The sequence below is a fragment of the Durio zibethinus genome, chromosome 3, assembly GCF_047325235.1.
Source record: "Durio zibethinus cultivar Kanyao isolate XHJ-2024 chromosome 3, ASM4732523v1, whole genome shotgun sequence".
Classification (NCBI taxonomy): domain Eukaryota; kingdom Viridiplantae; phylum Streptophyta; class Magnoliopsida; order Malvales; family Malvaceae; genus Durio; species Durio zibethinus.
Window position 1 is genome coordinate 35,943,036 of NC_143164.1, and position 18,498 is coordinate 35,961,533.

Sequence of the window (18,498 nt, forward strand, 5' to 3'; positions counted from 1 at the left end):
TAGGAAAAAAACAACTGAAAGGATTAAAAAATTGTTATTATTAATAATTATTTTTATTGGCCAAAAAAAAAATTTTAAGTGAAGCATTTCCCCCACTAAATTTTGCACCGTCAAAGGCGTGTTTGTTGAGCATTGACAAAAAAAAAACTTAGAACGAAACTTCCCAACTCTAATTTCAATTAGAGAAGGTGGTCTAACTTGAATTCGGTAAGTTTCAATCTGATCTCTTAGATTTGATTTTTTTTTAATTGAATATTGGATCGAATAATAATAAACAAAAATCGAAATTAAGTTTTAAGCAAATTCGATCAAATATATATAATTATTTATTTATATTAAAAATAATATTTTATTAACCAATTAAAAAAAGCACAAACTTAAATGAAAGAAGGCTAATGCTTTTTGCTTGATTAACTAATCAAATTAATAATTCATAATTTAATTAAAAAATTTTCGTAAAAAATCAAATTATGATTGCCAGATAATCAAATTAGTTCAATATAGCTTTTTTTTAAAATATAAATTAATATTTTTTCAGGAGATTTTTTTTTTTCAAATAAAATCATAACTTGAGAATAAAAGAAATGATTTTAAGCATGAAAACCCACACTCTATTAAGTATTATTCATTTTAATATGAAAATTTTGTAATTTTATTTTATAAAAAATATCGTACAAATAAAAACAAATTTGTACGTATAAATTAAAACGATTTCCTATAATATTTTAATGTAAAATTAAGACATTACAACAAATATTAAAATTTAATCGTTAATTTTATTAAATATTATTTTTTAAAATGATTGCTTTATGTTATTTATCAACTTAACTAGTTTGGCATACTTTTCTCAAAATAGAGGGATAATTAAGTCTAATGTTTTGTAAATATAATATTGATTTTTTAAAAAAGTTATGATTAAATCAAGTAAATACCTCATTATGGGTAGGTGTGGATTAGTGATTGGGGGAATGAACCAAAATAAGAACTGTCTCTATACATTTAGGTGAATGATTTAAAAAAAAAAAAATCAAAAGGATATGCAAAATCATGCATAAAAAATGTGACATTACAAAATCAAAGAAGTGGACTTACTTTTATTTTTCTCGTGTCAAGCAACTGAACATTTAAAACTCTTTTTCAATTCTTCAATCCCTCTCCCTCCAAAAAAAAAAAAAAATCATTATTAAGTGCAATAATTTCAATTGTTGTTTCATAGGAAACATCTTCCTAACTTTATTTGAATTCATCATAATTTGATACGAATGAAAAAAAGTTTTTATCATCAAAAACACAAAAAGATTTAATCATACTTATCCCCATTGGATCGGTAATTGACAAGGTTAGAGTTTTTTTTTTTTTTTTTTAAATTAAAGATGGATTGAATTCAAAATTTGAAACATTTAAAAGTATTTGATATGGATTCATCTGTTTAAAAATTACGATAATTTATATTCAATAATTGTATCACTTTAAAAATTTTATATGACAGTGGTTTAATATTATTTTTTAACTAATTTATATTTACGAAAAATATAATTAACATTACTTCAAAAAATTAATTACTTAAAATTTTAAAAAAATCGGTTTTTTTAATCACTTATCTTAAAAAAAAAGTATGTTATAAACTTATATGAACTAAAAAAAGGTAAAAATTTTATTTAATAATTTTTAAAAAATTATTTTTATTAAAATTTGATTTATATTTTGTAGTTTCGTAAATTATTATTTTGATTAAAAAAAAATAAACCAAAGTTTTGAATTTACCACACTGTTACTTTCTCTCTTTTCGGTAACAAGCCGTTGGTGAATATTTATTGTGTTTTAAAAAAAAAAAAGGTTATTCAACTGTTGATTTTCCATCCCCTTAAAAAAAAAGGTGATTCAACTTATTAGTATTAACTTTGCTTTATAATAATCGAAGTAGGAGAGGCGGTCGAGACTGGGCCTAATATTTTCATGTCATTTATGATAGAATTTTATTATATTTTGTATTTTTTCCAATAAATGATTCTTACATATTAATTGAAGAACACCATTTTTTCACTATCAAGTATCTATTTTTATTCTTTAAAATAATAATAAAAAAGGATTTTACCTACGTTTTAAATCACATTAATAATAAATTTAAAATTTAATTTAATTAATTCATATAATTATTTCAAAAAAAATATTTAATAAATTTATAATTTATTTTTTATTTTAAATTTGTAATATCTTTTATAAAAAATACCACTATGAAGTGCATAATAATTTTAGTAGTCATACTCTTCACTTACTTGCTAAATAAATTAGCATTAGAATTTCCTTTTTAACTCATTCTCAAAAAATTAAAACAACCATTACTTAATATTAAGTTTATTAAATATTGTATTTATTAAAAACATTTGAGTTTTGACTTTTTCATTTAGTAGTTTTATTTTTAAATGATACAGGTGTCACGGATCGAAACTTAAGCTTTGAACTCGTACAACTTCGAAACTTAGATCTCAACCCGTAACACAGGGGCATAGCTGGGGGCTCACAGGTGCTATAATCCCACCCAAAATTAATTTTACACTATTATAGCAAAATATTTCACCTCAAAAGTAATATATAGTCTTTTTTTTTAATAAAATTATTTTTCGGTTCCTCATTTTTCATATTTTTGGTTTAGAAATGGTGTATTATTATTTTGTTCAATTTATTTTCATTATATTTTGTTTAATGTTAAATAGTTTGATTTATCACAAAATTTTTTAAAAATATTTAAAATTTTTTGTACAATTAGTTTAGCTATCGAATAATAATATAATTTTATCCATAAAATCATATATGATGTATAAGATAATAATCATTTTATATCATACTTAGATTGTATATAAAGAATTTGATATGATTGTAAGAAAAATTAATTATTTTTTTTATATAAGATGATTCAATTCTTAAAAAGTGAAAAATTATTTTTAATCAAAGATATTAAATTTACATCTTTTATTATATTATTAAAATTATAATAGTAATTTAAATTATATAAATTTTGAAAAAAATAATTTTAATTAATAAATAAAATTATCTTATTATAATTTCTTTACACATAAAAAAATAAAATAAAATAATATTATTTAATCTAATTATATCCAAAATATCATTTTATTTTATTCTATTCAAATTTTGTACATTAAATATGCCATTTAACGAACAATATAGTTTTTTTTTTTTTTAAACCCTTTGGTATTTGATAATTATTTTAAATTTTAACTAATTCGAGCTTTTTAAAATTTATTTTTTTCATTCATAAAATTTAAAATCGAAAGCTTATTTAAAAAAAATCAAACTTTTTACTAATAAAACTAACAAATATTAGTAATATTTTGGTATTTTTTTTAGAGTGTTAAGAACTCTTATTATCGTAGACTTTGTTTGGTATTGAAGTGGCAACGGACTTTTGGATTAAAAGTTGCGTTTGTCCCTCGTCTTATTGCCAAACGAGAAACAAACTTTTAATTTTTGCGCCTAAAGGCTTTGGCTCGAACAATAATGCAAGATATATTTTTGCAATCAAAAGTTATAATATGTGAAAAAATAAATTTTTTATATCTCTATTTTAATTTTATATTTATTTAAATATTTTAAATTATTTATCAAAAAATATTAGTATGATAATATCAAATATTTTAAAAAATTTTATCATATTTTTTAGGTTAAAGGGTCAAAAAAATTTTGAACAAAAATTTAATAATCATTCAAATTCTTATCCATTTTATTATAATCAATTAAATTTTCAAAATTTATCAATTAAAATCTTATTAAATAAAAATTAGATAACCATTATATCAAATTTTATCTAATTAAAGGTTCTATGAAAGTAAAAATAAATATTTAAAAGTTTAATTAGATAAAAATAAATATTTAAAAATTCAATTAATCTGAAAAAAATTAATTAGATAAAAATAAATATTTAAAAATTCAATTAATCTGAAAAAAATTAAGTGTTTGATTAATTATAAATAAAATATTAAAATTTTAAATAATTATTAGATTTTTGTATAAATTTTTTTATATCGTTTTGCCTTTTTTTATTGTCATTTCTTTAAAAGTATTTTCCTTTACTCCCAACGGCATAGGTAACGGAACGCCTAATAATAGCCTAGCCAGTTAAATAAATCCAGAGAAAGTAGGGGCTAAATAAAAAATAAAACAGAGACGGGGGACGTAAATGAAAAATCGTGAAAAAGTTACCATTCTCATCATTATTAACTTTTTTGTGACTTAAAAGGAATAATATTTATCTCGTTCACCCCCATGCTCCCATGCTCTCCCTCACTCACTCCAGTTCTCGCTCTCTTCCGTAATCGAAACACATAAATGAATCCCAATTAAATAAGCTGTTTCGAGTCCGACACAGAGTCGGTGGAGAGAGAGTGGCAATTTTTTTTTTTTTTTTTTTGCATTTCCATAGCCAAAAAAGCCAAAGCCAAAGTCATATTTCTTTTCGCTCGCATAGCTTTCCTTTTCAGACACGCACTTTGCAGAAACAGCGCCGCCCATTGCCGCCGTGCTTGTCAGTTTCCGGCGAATCTCGGGCGACATTTCTCGTGATGTCAGATTCTGATCACCAGTTCAGTCTCTCACTCCATCTCTGTCTCTCTCTCTCTCTAAACGATTATCTGCTTCTTACACCCAAGGAGAAACGCGTTATTTTCTTGATCGGTTTCTAGGGAGAGCTAAGGAGCACTTTTCAGTTTCACCGTTTTCTGGTGTTCTTCTTCCGATCTCTCCTTTTTTCGATGTTTTTATTATTTTCAAAGAGATCTTACTAAAAAACGAAATCTAATTTCTTTTTTCTAGATTTTATTTTCTTTCACTCTGCAGTGATCTCAGCTTTCTAGAAGCTTTTTTTTTTTTTTAAATTAGATTCTTCCTTTTTGATTCGACAGATTTTGGTTTTTGAATCTCAAAGTTCGTTCTCTTTACTTAATTTAGAATAATAAATTTTTTTCATTTTTTCACAATTTCCAATGAATGCAGTTGATTTGATACTTTGATCATTGTCAAATTACATTAGAAATTTGATTTTTAAAAGTAAAGAATATTTTGCCGTTTTTATTCCGAGCTTGTAGCGACGTATGATGTGATGCAACATGTGAGAAAAAGAGAATGTTTTCTGAAATTTTCTCTCTGCAAAAAAAAAAAAAAAACTTATCTTGTTTACCTTCTCTCATATTCATTTCCTTTCAAAATCAAGTTCGTTTTTTCTTCTTTGTTTTTCAAGCCTTTGTCTTTGCTTTTCTTTTTTCTTCGGGGAGGGGTAAACCGGTTTCCAGGTATGGAATTTAGACCTGGAATTTGATTGGTAAAGAAAGTAGCATTTTTTGAGTTGGTTAGGACTAGGGAGTATAAAATTCCGTCAATTTCTTTTTTCCTTTGAACTTTATTCTGTTAAATGCACTTTCATTTAACTGATTTGTAACTTGAATTTGATATTTTCCCTTTTCCCTCAGTTGATTTTATTTTTCTTTTTGTATTTTTAAGGAGAACTTTGGAAATTAATTTGGGGTTTTTATTTATGTGGTTAACAGGTGTTGAAATGAATGGGATTCAGAAAAGGAAAGGTCAGAATATTGAGAAATTTCCAGGATGCCTGGGCAGGATGGTAAACCTGTTTGATTTGAACACAGGTGTTCCTGGCAACCGGCTGCTTACTGATAAACCGCATCGTGATGGTGATTTCCTTTTCATGAAAAAGCTATTAATTTTTTTTCCTTTACTTTTTCAACTACTCTGAACTTTGAACCTTTTGATATGTGGATGTTGGGATGATTTAGGGATAGTTGTTTTCTGAATTGTGTGTTGATCAGATGAATTATGGCATGGTTCCCATGATCAGCATTTGTTTCAATATGTCTTTTTTCCCTTCTATACAATGCATTTTGCGTTTCTTGTTGTCCCTTGTTAATTAAAGCAATTTCAGAACTCTGTAAATGTCATTTGGGAAAGCTGACTGCTGCATATAGCTTTATATTTTCTTACAAACTTTTGAAAGTTTCTAAAATGGTTTTAGATTATGGAATTTTATTTTGATTCTAGAGGACAGTTGTTCTAGTTAATTTTGATTGCCTCAAGTACTGATACTTGCCTTTTCTATGTCTTTCTATGTTTCTGTGTTGGCTCACTGGCAGTTTTAAGTTGTACAGGATTTTACCCCATAAAATCACTTTGATATTAAAATCTATACATGAATCTAGTGTAGGTTATTAATATTTTTGGTTGTTTATGCTTCAATTATATATTAATCTTGACATGGCGCTGGTTGATATGCAGGTTCCTCGCACTCAAGGAGTCAATCTGACGTGGTAAGGATGTTGAGCCCCACCTTTAGAGACCAGATAGAGGATAAAGTTGTAAATATTGGGTGTTTAGTCTCTATAATGGAGTAGTAATTATTATAAACAAGTTGGAAACAAATTCTGTGCAGAACTTGTCTCTATATCTTCCACTTGGATTATAATATTAAATATCCTTGTGTCCTGATCTGTATTGCATTTTTTGGTGCGAACAGATTGTTTCTGAGTTAAGGAGAACTTTGTCAAACAAGAAAGGTAATGGAACACCCATGAAGATGCTCATAGCCCAGGAAATGTCAAACGAAGTGGAGTCTAAGCATAACCCGTCCAATGTGGTTGCTAAGCTGATGGGACTCGATGCATTACCAAGGCAGCAGCATAATTTAGCTGCACAAAGATGCCATTTGAAAGGTTCTTCTCGGCATTCTATGAGTCATTCTGAGATACCAGTGGAAGGCTGGGAGCAAGGTCAAGGCTTTTCAGACAAGCAAATGCAATGTGATGTAAATCTTTGCCAAGAGCTGAACAAATACAAAGATGTTTATGAAATATGGCAACAGTCCCCTCGGACAACTTATGCAAGGGATAGCTCTCCACAAAAAGGAAGCTATAATGATAATGTGAATGAGAAAAAAATGGCTCTAGTTCGTCAGAAGTTTATGGAAGCAAAACATCTTGTGACAGATGAAAGGCTTCGCCAGACCAAGGAATTTCAAGATGCACTGGAAGTTCTGAGTTCCAATAGGGAGTTATTTCTCAAGTTTCTGGAAGAGCCAAATTCCACGTTCTCTCAACGTCTCTACAATTTCCAGTCTTTACCTCTACCTCCTGAGACTAAGTGTATCACTGTTCTTAGACATTCTAAGATGGTTGACAAAGAGAAATTTGCTGGAATATGGAAGAAAGGTGATAAACAGACAAAGAAACCATCACAGATGGTTCAAGTAACTGGGTGGGATAGAAATAAAAATGCATGTTCTTCTCCTTTCCCCAGTCTAAAAGTTGATGAATATCCTTCCCAACCAACTAGAATAGTGGTATTGAAGCCCGGCCCGGGGAAGACTCAGGACAATAAGACTGTGGCATCTCCATCTCCATCATCACCTAGAATATTAAGGAGTGAAGATTTTTATGGGGAACCTGAAGATGACGATGCACGAGAATCAAGAGAAGTGGCAAAGGAAATCACTAGGCAGATGTGTGAAAATCTGATGGGTCACTGGAGGGATGAAACATTGATTTCTTCTGTGTTTTCTAATGGCTACATTGGTGATGATAGTTCATTTAATAGATCTGAAAATGGGTATGCTGTGGAAAACCTAAGTGATTCGGAAGTCATGTCACCAACTTCTAGACATTCATGGGATTACGTCAATAGGTTTGGTAGCCCTTATTCTTCCTCTTCTTTCAGTCGTGCATCTTGTTCTCCTGAGTCCTCAGTTTGCAGGGAAGCAAAGAAGCGGCTTTCAGAAAGATGGGCCATGATGGCATCAAATGGGAGTTCTCAGGAACAAAGACACATCAGGAGAAGCTCAAGCACATTGGGTGAGATGCTTGCTCTCTCTGATACAAAGAAGTTGCTGAGATCTGAAGAGGGAAGTAATAAGGAACAAGAACCTAGGGGATCAACTTCCTGTATAGCTAGTAATTTGAATAAAGAAGAAAGTACAAGTGATTCTCCCAAGAATCTTGTCAGGTCAAAATCTGTACCTGTGTCTTCTACTGTGTGTGGTGCAAGGCATAATGTTGAAGTTTCTGATCCCGAAGCTGGCAAAGAACAAGTTTCCAAGCAACTGACAAAGGCAAAGAGCATGAAATCATCTTTAAAAGGGAAAGTGTCAAGTTTATTTTTCTCAAAGAATAAGAAAACGAATAAAGAAAAATCTAGTGGATCTCATTCTACAGATGAATCTCCTTCTGCAACTCCTGGAACACCTCGGTCATCCATAATTGATCCTCGAAAGATTAGCAATGATGCATCTCAGTGTGTTAATGACAGTTGCATCCAAGAGTGTTTGTCTCCTGTTCTAGGTGGATTGAAAAGTAAAACTCCTTTACCAGATTTGACTAGCGTGGGACAGAAGCAAGGCATGATGTCTGTAGAGGTAGTTCAAAACTTTCTTAGTTTCTTGGCCATGCATTTGTTTATTGAATGTTTATATCTTGTTTTATACGCAGATGTACATATTAACATACATACATCCTGCTCTAGTTTTTCTGCACTGCTATAAGATTTGACTGATGGTTATGTTGCCTTCCATTTGTTTAAACTAGGAAAGAAGAAGGTAGCACATGAAATTCGAATTTTCTTTTCTTATTTTCTGAAGTTGTGGGAATGCTGAATGAGAATGGGTATAATTCCGCCAATAGGGTTAGAATATATTTTGCTAATATGATGGAAGGGTACCTAGAGTTGTGTGAATGTATAATTCCTTAAATAGGGTTAGAATACCATTTGCCAACACAATGGGTTTAGGGGTGGTGATGTGGCAACTCTAAGCAATTTAAATTGTGAAATAATGTCTTCATTTGCTAGAAATGTCTTCACCTTTTACGATTGAAACAACTAATTAAGGGTTGATCTCATGTATAAGGGTGTATTTTCTATTTGCTAATTGTTCTTGGCTGTGACAATTATCATTCATACTTTAGTCAACTTAAGATGTCAGTATTGCAAAAAAAAATAAAAAAATTTAAGATGTCGGCACCCAATTTTATGAGCGGATAGTCACCATGAAATGTAGATTCTTTTTAATTAAACTTGTTATCAGGTTATTTGCGTTTTACACTTGTATGACTTGTTTTTCAGTAATGTGCTTACCTTTTGTAGGGAGGGCTGTCTGTAGTAAAACCTTCAATACCTATCCATATAAGTGAGAATCCGGACCAGCCAAGTCCTATCTCAGTTTTAGAACCTCCATTTGAGGAGGATGAAAACACAATTCCAGCATCATCCGGCGGTATCAAACCAGTGCACCTAGGTAAACTTCACTTGTTGAACTGGAAATTTGTTTTTTGTCTATATTCTTATTTTCTCTTGTCCTTATCTCGTCCTTTTTATTAATACAGGACTGGAGGTGCCACCTAAGTCTAACTTGATTGACAAGTCACCACCTATAGGATCAATTGCTCGCAACCTGTCATGGGATGAGTCTTGTTCAGAGACAGCCACATTATATCCATCAAAATTATCTTCGGTTTCCCCAGGTGCCAAGGAGGAACAAGATTGGGTTTGCTCTATCCAATCACTATTATCAGCCGCTGGCCTCAATGGCGAGGTGCAGTTTAAATCATTTATTGCCAGATGGCATTCGCCTGAAAGCCCACTGGACCCATCCTTGAGGGACAAATATGCCAACTTGAAAGACAAGGAGCTTCTCCATGAGGCTAAGCGAAGAAAATGGAGATCAAACAGGAAGCTTGTGTTCGACTGTGTCAATGCAGCATTAGTGGAAATCACAGATTATAGGTCAGACAATTGCATGAGAGCAATGTCATTTGGCGGAGCGCAGATGAGGGTCATGGATGCTGCATCACCCATGCTGGTTGACCATGTGTGGGGCCAAATGAGGGAATGGTTTTCCCACGAGGTGAAATGTTCCTTGGGTGACGACGAAGACAGCAAAAGCATGATCTTGGAAAGGATGGTGCAGAAAGAACTGGTGGGTAAAGGGTGGGTTGATCACATGAAATTGGAAGTAGATAATTTGGGAAGAGAAATAGAAGGGAAGTTGGTAGAAGAGCTTGTGGACGAGGCAATCGTCGATTTGACCGGTAGCGTCTTTTGAGGCTTTTTTTTTTAACCTCTCCTTCCTCTATTAATTGTAACTTTATTATTTTGTGAATTTGTGCATTTGATGTTCAAGAAAGATGATGCTATCCACCTTATTTGTTAATGCTGCACGAATGTTTATATATATTTCTAATATTTAATCTGATAAAATTGTTTCATTTTCATGCTTTGAGTCTTCTGGTCGACCATTAGCTGATAGATACATTTAATTTATAATTTTTTATTATAATTTTATAATTAATCAATTATAATTTAAAATTATGTAAGGATTTATTCTTTATAAATATTGATATTTTGTAAAATTTTAATAGATTTTATATAATTTAAATTATAATTGATCCTCATGGCATAGTATAATTGACCTATGTCAATCAGGCCCTGTATTTTCCTTATTTTAACTGTCGTTGTATCGAAAATTGCTCTGTTGATGTCATCAAGCTATTACTACATTCCCCATGTTATCAGGTTGATTTTTTTTCTGAATATGGAAAAGCCATTTTGTCTGTACGTGAAGGACAAGAGAGACCTTGAGGTGGAGTGCTGACCCTCACGGAGACAGGCCATAACTGCCGAAGCTAAGACTGAGAATAACCCACGGAAATTGGTAAACCTTTGATTGGATTGGAAGATGAAAATTAATTCATTCGGCTGGGTATATATCCTTGTTTTTATTTCTCTTAATGATTAGGTTCATTTGAAACCAACATGACATTAACCTTTTTAATCCAAAACCAGTTTCTTTTGATAGATCAAGTCCGATATTGAGCTGGATGCCATGAATTTGACAAGGATGCTTCAGTTTCACTTCCTCAACTTCACCTGTACGAACCAATATAAGGACAACAAACTTCTACTTGGGGGGTGAATCTTAAACTTCCCAAATTCATCATTTCCGCAAGTCTGATTCATAAAATTCTATGACTACATGAAATTTTGATATAATAACAGCTTTCACTATTCTTGTCATTATCACATGGGTTAGTGTCTGGTGCTCCTTTTTTCTTTTTTCTTTTTTTCTCTTTTTCCTTTACCTCTTTATTCACATGCTGTTCTGATGAATCCATCTTTTCACTCTGCTAGTCTGAAGCTACTAGTCAAAATGAAAACAGTTCAAGAAAGAGAGCTAAAACGAAATATGAATGAGGGTAATTTTCCAAAGACTAAGATTCAAGATAGGCACAAGTCTGTTATTACAATTTGGTTGGATAATAATGTTAATTGTGTTCATGGTTTCAATTGTTTTGGAGTTATTATTAGTAGGGCAATGTTCAAATTCCATTCGTATCAAACTACTTTTTCAGATATAATCTGTTTTTTTATTTTATTTTATACTGTCTTATCGTCTCGTATAAATGTGTGTGAAGGTGAAACTATCAAGGCTGATTTTTTTTTTTTTTTTATAACCAAAAATTTCTTCAAAAACCCACCCATAAAATTAGAAGAAAATCGTGTCTCCTCCACAAACCTTTCTTAATTCATCTTTACCACATGGATTACCCATGCTAAAAAACAAATTGGGTTCACAGCACTGACGTCTTCATATATTCTTTCAAAGCACAAACGAACCCTTTGATAGTTGACTGGCTTTCCAATAAGGTAGTTTTGATTTGGAGAAAATGCATTTAGGGGAGGAAAAAAAATAACAAAGCATGAACACTTCTATCTATAGTGATTTGAACCATTATTATACAACAAGGATGGAATGCGAGGGTGGGTTTTCTAATGGTACATAAAAATAGTAAAATATGGGTTTTCTTAAAGAGAAAAATTTTAACCTAAAGCAATCCTGAATTTTTGGATGTTGATTGTTCAAGCCTAGACTACCATATTTCCACAAGTTTCTGCTAAACCATGACTCGGGTTAGCTGCTCCATTTATGCCAACCAACCAAGATGATAACAATGACACATCCCCACTCTACTAGAGGTTAGATAAAGCATTTATGAGCAATGTTGACTTGATAGATCAGATGCTCCTTCTTTAATAATAACAAAAAGATGAGAATTACCAAGTACGTTTGTGTGATTTGTGTTACCCTACTTAATTCTTTGAAACGATGAAAATAACTTCTAACTAACAATTTATGTGATGATTCCATGACGACGGATTTGAATTTGGGAAAGGGACAGATTTTTACATGTGAGAAAGTACAGAGAAAGAGAGTTGAGAGAAAAATTTTGGTCCCCTCATTTGATCTTTTCTTTAATTTCCCTAACCATTTTGTGTGCAATTTGCCCTGAGAAATCAATTTTATATATAAATTCATACAAGGAATATAGTACACAAAAACATTTGACAACTACTAATAAATAAAGCCTTTTAAACCATCCCAGATTAGATCAACAAAGAAAGGATTAAATTTAAGATAAAATCTTTAACCTAGGGATGTTCCAAGGAGCGGGACTGGGGACCAACGGGAATATTCCTGCAGGGCAGAAGCATGCAGGTGCAACAGTACATAGCTAAGGTTCATCTCCTGAGATTTTTCCCCGAAACTTCATGTGTAAATTTCCAATTACTACCAGCCAAAACCAGTGGGTTTGGTTAGGTAAATTCTAACTGGCAAAACAGATGTGACCTTGAACGCCGTAGAGAAATACCTGTACCATCAGCTAATTGCTCAAGGAAGCAACCGGACAAAGTATAACAAGAAGACAGGAAGGACCACAATATAATCAATACTAGCACACATGTATCTATGTATGTATGCATTCATGCATATATATATATATATATATATATATATATAGAGAGAGAGAGAGAGAGAGAGAGAGAGAAGGGGGAGAGAGAGGAGGGATCCATTTACACTAGTGTATATGTAACTTTTACATATTTTTTATCTGTTGGATCAAAATTATTAAATTTAAAAATATTGTTTTGATTCAAATGACTCATAGATTTAATTTTGATCCAAGGATCTAAAAAAATGTAATAGTTACACTAGTATAAATGGATCCGTACTCATATTTATATTTATACATACACATACATATATATATATATATATAAAAGCAAATTGACCGAAGATTCCAACCATCACAAAAATGTAGCTCTTGCAGTTCAAACTTCAAAACACAGATCAACTTTCATCCATTTGCTGATAGTAATATCTGAGTACTTAAAAAAAAAAAAAAATTGGCCTAGATCCAGAAATTAAGCTTGTAATATCTGGCTTAAAACAATAGGGTTGATGAAGAGAGGGGAAAAAGAAAATGAAGGGGCTTAAATCAATTGCATTATATAACATTGACGATGAGAATACAGTATTAGACCAAACAACAAACTTCTCATTTATACAGAATGTCAGTATCACCAGATTCAATCAGGAGAATAGTTCATAGGCACAATAACAAAGTAATACAGCAAACTTGAGTTTGAAGACCTATATACATCAAACTTCCTCCACAAAAGAAAAGGAAAAGGACTTGAGTGCAATGATATGTACTTGATCAGTTTGAAATACGGAAGATATTGCCGCCTGTAAGATGGACCATTCTCTTTGATCATCATTCTACTTGGACTTCATACTTGCAGATGTGTTCTGGTTTAGTAAAGTATATTTATCACCACTGTTCAGTCCGTACTGCAATACAAAATTCAATGGCATGATTTAGGAAGCAACAACTAATATTATACGAAACTTATTGCATATGAAAGATACAAGCGGAAATATAATCCAGCATGAATGAAAAGCATATTTTGAACTTGTTTTCTTCAAACAAAATGGGTTGGAACAACAGAAATGCTCAGTATTCTAGTACATAAATGTCCCTCTTTACACAGTCTTAACAAGTAAGAGTATCCTGATTCTTGACAAAACCAAGCTCCAATTACTTATATCAACTAAGATATCTTCAGCAACAACAACAACGGTAATGAGAATCAGAAAAACTGATCTGCCATCTGAGTCACCTTTTTGCGCTAGAAGAAAATAAATAAAACGCAAACTTTAAATTAATTAAACAAGATAACTGCCAGTGCCGGGATAACAACCCCCACCCCCGACAAGATATAAAGGGATGGCAATCATTTATAACTGTCAGAACTGAAATAAAGACAGAGTACATTTTACAAGTTTCAATGATAATAAAACAAAAGCTTGTGAGGCAACAAGATGAAATTATTTAGTTGATCTGTCATTGTGAGTCAGGATCTCTCAATCAGGTCACCATTGTCAGCATATCTGAAAGACAATCGTATTGACAGCTCACAGCTGTGAACTGCATACATATTTAATTTTTTATTTCTGATTCAGATTTCAGAGAGTGTTGCAGTGAGTTGGAACATTAATTTGTCACACTATCACCAAATACTTCAACAGATTCCTACAACCACTGACATAGCATGGCAGTAATGAGATCCACTATGCCATAAATATAACTTCAAGGAACCATTTCCAAAGGCAACGATCATGATTCAACCTAGAATTAGATGTCACATAATGGATTTCACATCATATTGAATAAACTAATAAAACAAAGAGTGAACTGTCCCATATACTAGCATGCCAGCCATCTTTTTCTGCTAAAGATGAGTTTTAACCAATTAAAGTCAGGATACTTTTTCTCTTATTCGTGAGCCCCAGATGTCAGAGTGCGTTCCCTGGTCATCACCCTTGGCTGAAATAGACGTGTGGCTAGACTGAGGTTTTAGGAGTGGCTACCAAGTTCTACCTCTAATACTTTCACAATCATCTTCATTGTCAATGTCTCTTCTTCTAGCAGAAACCATTGCCCGCAAAATTATTGCCACTAACAAAGCTAACACCTGAAAGATTACACGAATAAATCTATTACAGAAATCAGCAGATTTACTGGACATTTAAAAAAGAAAAGAAGAGATCTTATCTTTTATTTGCTAATAGAAAACAAGATTTTTTTTCATCTTGCCATTGAATTTAATTACCATAGATATTAACTAAAAAGTATTTTCATAAAACAAGAAGCTACGCATTTCGCAATTGCCCGAAGAATTCCTTTCCCTCCTCATAATTCAAATTTCATGTAAATGAAATGTATAAATACATTCCAAAGATGGATCCTTATATTTTTAATGAAGGTCGTTCTATGTTTTGTGTCAAATTTAACAGTCAAATACTAAAGAACAAGTGAATTATAATTAAAAAAACACAAAAGTTAGTATATTTTAAGCTACAATGAAGTTATAGATGAGTAAAGGTGATATCTGCTTATCATCCCATATATCATCAGTTGTAACTTTATCATCTCAATAAGGAAAATAGACTAAGTATTTCATCAGGTCGAATAATTAATTTTCCATCCAACTAGTAATATGCTGCAAAGATGTTGTCCTAATTTTCAAATCTTTCCCACAAATATTTGGTAAGATTTGAACCAAAAACTACATCAATCCCAGCCTCCCACCATTTCAACTTACAATTGTCAATATAGCAAACAGCTAACTAAATTACAATATTAATTCATTTTCTGAGATACACATCAACAATCCACCCATCCATCCAATCATGGGTTGAGCAGAAGCCAAGGGTAATATAACCAAGGCACAGTTTAGTGCCGGCATTAAAAAGAACAATTGTGAATCCAAATAAAAAACTTTTCACAATAGAGAAAGTGCAAAACAAGGTCAGAAGATCATTGCATAGTACCATTCTTATAAAATTCATAAATCCTTATGACCGTAAATTGAACTTCAGTAAATCTTCATCTGATGAAGTGCCACAAAATATGTCCTCATTTAGTTACTGCATTTTCTTTTGACTTTCATGTATAATAATTCCAATCAATCGATTTAGTAAGTTATAAACTGCTTGAAAACATGGAACAAAAAATATACCTGAATTATGACCACACTGATGCCAACCCATCTACATATATCGATGTTGTCTTCGACAAAGGATCGGAAGCTATCAAGTTCTCCAGTTGGGTCAAATGGAAGATCCTGTCATAAAATACAGTATTTAGTGGTAGATGATAATCTGCATGTGATCAAAACCATAGCATCTCTTGACAACACAGTGGACCAAGAAAAGAATATACCTTCTCCCACCTACGGTCAATTGCAATAAATGCCACCAAAGCAGCTTCTATTAAAATGAGAACAATTTTGAGAATGGTATACTGTTAGTTCGATTGAGTTAAGGAAAAAGATGTCACAGAATGTAGTCAATTGGATAACTGGCAAAACAGAAATAACTTCAACACGTTAATGCTTATAATAAATCACCAAGTACATTTTGGCAAAAAAAAATCACTAAGCACTTAGTTTCGTGAGACACTTAACAGTGAAAAAATAGAAGATGAAATTCTGAATTTTGTGGTTAAAGTTTTGATCCTATTTTAGCACTTCATCTACTCCTGCTACTGCCACTTCTTGGTAGATAAAGCATATGTAAAGTTTATACACTTAAAACTTCAATATATAGAAAACCATTGTCTGAAATTAGCTATTTTCATAAAAACCTGTGCTAGTCTCTACTGTAGACATGTTCAGAATTCCTGCAGCAAAATCTCTAAGCCAACTTCATTTGAAAAGAATATACAAAGACTCATCTAGGTAGGATACGAAACAAAGACAGCAGCCATTAATAGATTCAGCTGCTATGCAACCAATGAGAGTAATGCAACATAGCACAATACCCACTCCCATAAAAGAGTATATGAACCTGAAACAAAGAAGAAAAGCATAGAGTTAGCACTCATTCGAGCATTTCCAATCCAAAACATCCAACCACAATCACCACCAAAAGCAAACTTTGTATCGCCGATCATGTGAAATAACGAATTGAAAGAGACACAACCCAAGTAGCAACCAGACACAACCAAGTTCTAAATGGTAATAGCAGTAAATTAGAACATCTAATGCAATAGTCACAAAAAAACCCGTTCCCAAACATTTAAAGTTTCGTCCTTTTTTTTAAAAAAAATTGATATAGCATTTAATGCAGTGTCCACTTCAAAATTCCTTAAAAGCAATCAATTATAAAACGATATAAAAGACTGAATAGATTAAGTACCAGGGAGCAGGCAGCTTAACGGTGCTCAAGTCAAACCCGACCCCATTATCCAACCCGGAGACCAAACCGACAGCGAAATCGTCGAAAACCCTAGCTGCTTGAGCTCCAATCTCCGGTCTCGAATTGAAGAGGACCGAAAAAGAAGACTCTGGCGAAGGCGCTGAAGGAGGCGGAGAAATGGGAACGTGATGGTTCCACCGATCCAACATCCATATCGAATACAGAATAATCGATACTCCAACGAAAGCTTGGAGAAAATTCAAGAACTTCAGAACAAAAGCAAACGAAACATGGCAGCAATTCGGCCGCATTCCCTAAGATTTCAATCGACTTTGACTTCCTTTTTCGTTAAAAAAACCCTAATTTCGATGATGATTTTGGGAGGGGGATGAAGTCGAAACCCGAACAGCCTTTTCTTAGCGTTTTTGGCTTTCAAAAGTTTTCTGTTTTGTTGAGTTCCAGAAGAGATGAAACGGTTACGGTTAACGGTTAGTCGTTAGGACACGTTGGACTTTTTACAGTTCTCTGGGTTGGGCTAAGCTCTTTGGACAAGTCCAGATAAAAGGGCTTGGAAGTTGTCCAGATAAAAAATTATTTAAAAATATATTTTAGGTGGTGTTTGTGAAATTTTTTTTAAAAATGAACAAATAAAAATAAAAATTGAAAGATTTCGGATCAAACATCAAAATTTAAAAAAATTTGAAAAAATTTTGATATATTTATTTAATAGATATTTTTAATAAAAATATTAATAAAATTTTTATTATTAAATAAATATCGATCAAATTTAAATTATAAATATTTTTTTTATAATATTTTTTATATATTATTAATTTTTAAATTAAATTTTATTAATATATAGATTCAAATTTTTTATTAAAATTTTTATTTAATCATTTTTAATTAAAAAATTTTACAAATTTTTCATATAAAACTTCATTAAAATTTTATCCCATTATAAATGAGTTTTTACTGTCGAATTATTCTAAGTTTCAGAAGATTTCATTTGCTCTACATGTTCAGACATTTTAAATGCCAATCATTCTAACATGTCATGATTCTGTATGGCACATTGCATTTATCAGACAGGAGGTTAAAATTTCTTCTGTCAGGTGGTTATGATTGCCATTACAACTTCCTTGGTTTTACAGGATTAGTCGACAGATCGTTCTCCCTGACCAAGCTATCCATGCACCCGACAGAAAAGCAGATGATGGCTGGCTAACGTTATTGCATCCTATGCTAGGGCCGCAAGCAATAGAGATGAATTGATGGCTAACCAGAAGAATGAAACAGAAAGCAGAGAACTCCGAGCCAATAGCCATGTAATTTATTATTAGAGTATTGAATTTTTAATTTCAGTAATTATGATTTAAATTTTGATATTT

The 18,498-nt window shown here is 31.6% G+C and overlaps 2 protein-coding genes across 8 annotated transcripts; one reads left to right on the forward strand and one right to left on the reverse strand.

Annotated features, from left to right (window-relative positions):
• Positions 1-4,260: 4,260 nt before the first annotated feature.
• On the forward strand, positions 4,261-10,280 carry LOC111283723 (uncharacterized). Of its 2 annotated transcripts, none has more exons than XM_022872322.2 (6): positions 4,261-4,597; positions 5,559-5,702; positions 6,301-6,332; positions 6,539-8,428; positions 9,154-9,304; positions 9,393-10,280. In XM_022872322.2, exons 2-6 carry the CDS (start codon positions 5,567-5,569, stop codon positions 10,109-10,111), a joined length of 2,928 nt encoding a protein of 975 aa, XP_022728057.2. In that variant the 5' UTR covers positions 4,261-4,597; positions 5,559-5,566; the 3' UTR covers positions 10,112-10,280. The 2 variants fall into 2 exon arrangements, with proteins under 2 accessions (XP_022728057.2, XP_022728056.2); XM_022872321.2 differs by lacking the exon at positions 4,261-4,597 and adding an exon at positions 4,626-5,303.
• A 3,049-nt stretch (positions 10,281-13,329) lies between these two features.
• On the reverse strand, positions 13,330-17,801 carry LOC111283745 (tetraspanin-20-like). 6 transcript variants are annotated; one of them, XR_002689427.2, is made up of 6 exons: positions 17,111-17,801; positions 16,660-16,759; positions 16,134-16,214; positions 15,931-16,035; positions 14,677-14,883; positions 13,330-13,699 (listed from the first exon to the last, which is right to left on the reverse strand). XR_002689427.2 is itself a non-coding variant. In XM_022872347.2 (6 exons), exons 1-6 carry the CDS (start codon positions 17,419-17,421, stop codon positions 13,680-13,682), a joined length of 711 nt encoding a protein of 236 aa, XP_022728082.2. In that variant the 5' UTR covers positions 17,422-17,801; the 3' UTR covers positions 13,330-13,679. The 6 variants fall into 6 exon arrangements, 5 of the variants coding, with proteins under 5 accessions (XP_022728082.2, XP_089614817.1, XP_022728084.2 ...); XM_022872347.2 differs by having other exon boundaries at positions 14,790-14,883; XM_089758691.1 differs by having other exon boundaries at positions 14,790-14,905.
• Between the last annotated feature and the right edge of the window lie 697 nt (positions 17,802-18,498).

Coding starts and splice junctions, on each gene's coding strand:
- LOC111283745 (XM_022872347.2), bottom strand. CDS start 17,421: ATGCGGCCGAATTGCTGCCATGTTTCGTTTGCTTTTGTTCTGAAGTTC. Junction 16,215..16,659: donor ATGGCTGCTGTCTTTGTTTC/GTATCCTACCTA, acceptor TCGAACTAACAG/TATACCATTCTCAAAATTGT. Junction 14,884..15,930: donor TCAGTGTGGTCATAATTCAG/GTATATTTTTTG, acceptor GTAATCTTTCAG/GTGTTAGCTTTGTTAGTGGC.
- LOC111283723 (XM_022872321.2), top strand. CDS start 5,114: ATGCAACATGTGAGAAAAAGAGAATGTTTTCTGAAATTTTCTCTCTGC. Junction 8,429..9,153: donor AAGGCATGATGTCTGTAGAG/GTAGTTCAAAAC, acceptor TACCTTTTGTAG/GGAGGGCTGTCTGTAGTAAA. Junction 9,305..9,392: donor TATCAAACCAGTGCACCTAG/GTAAACTTCACT, acceptor TTATTAATACAG/GACTGGAGGTGCCACCTAAG.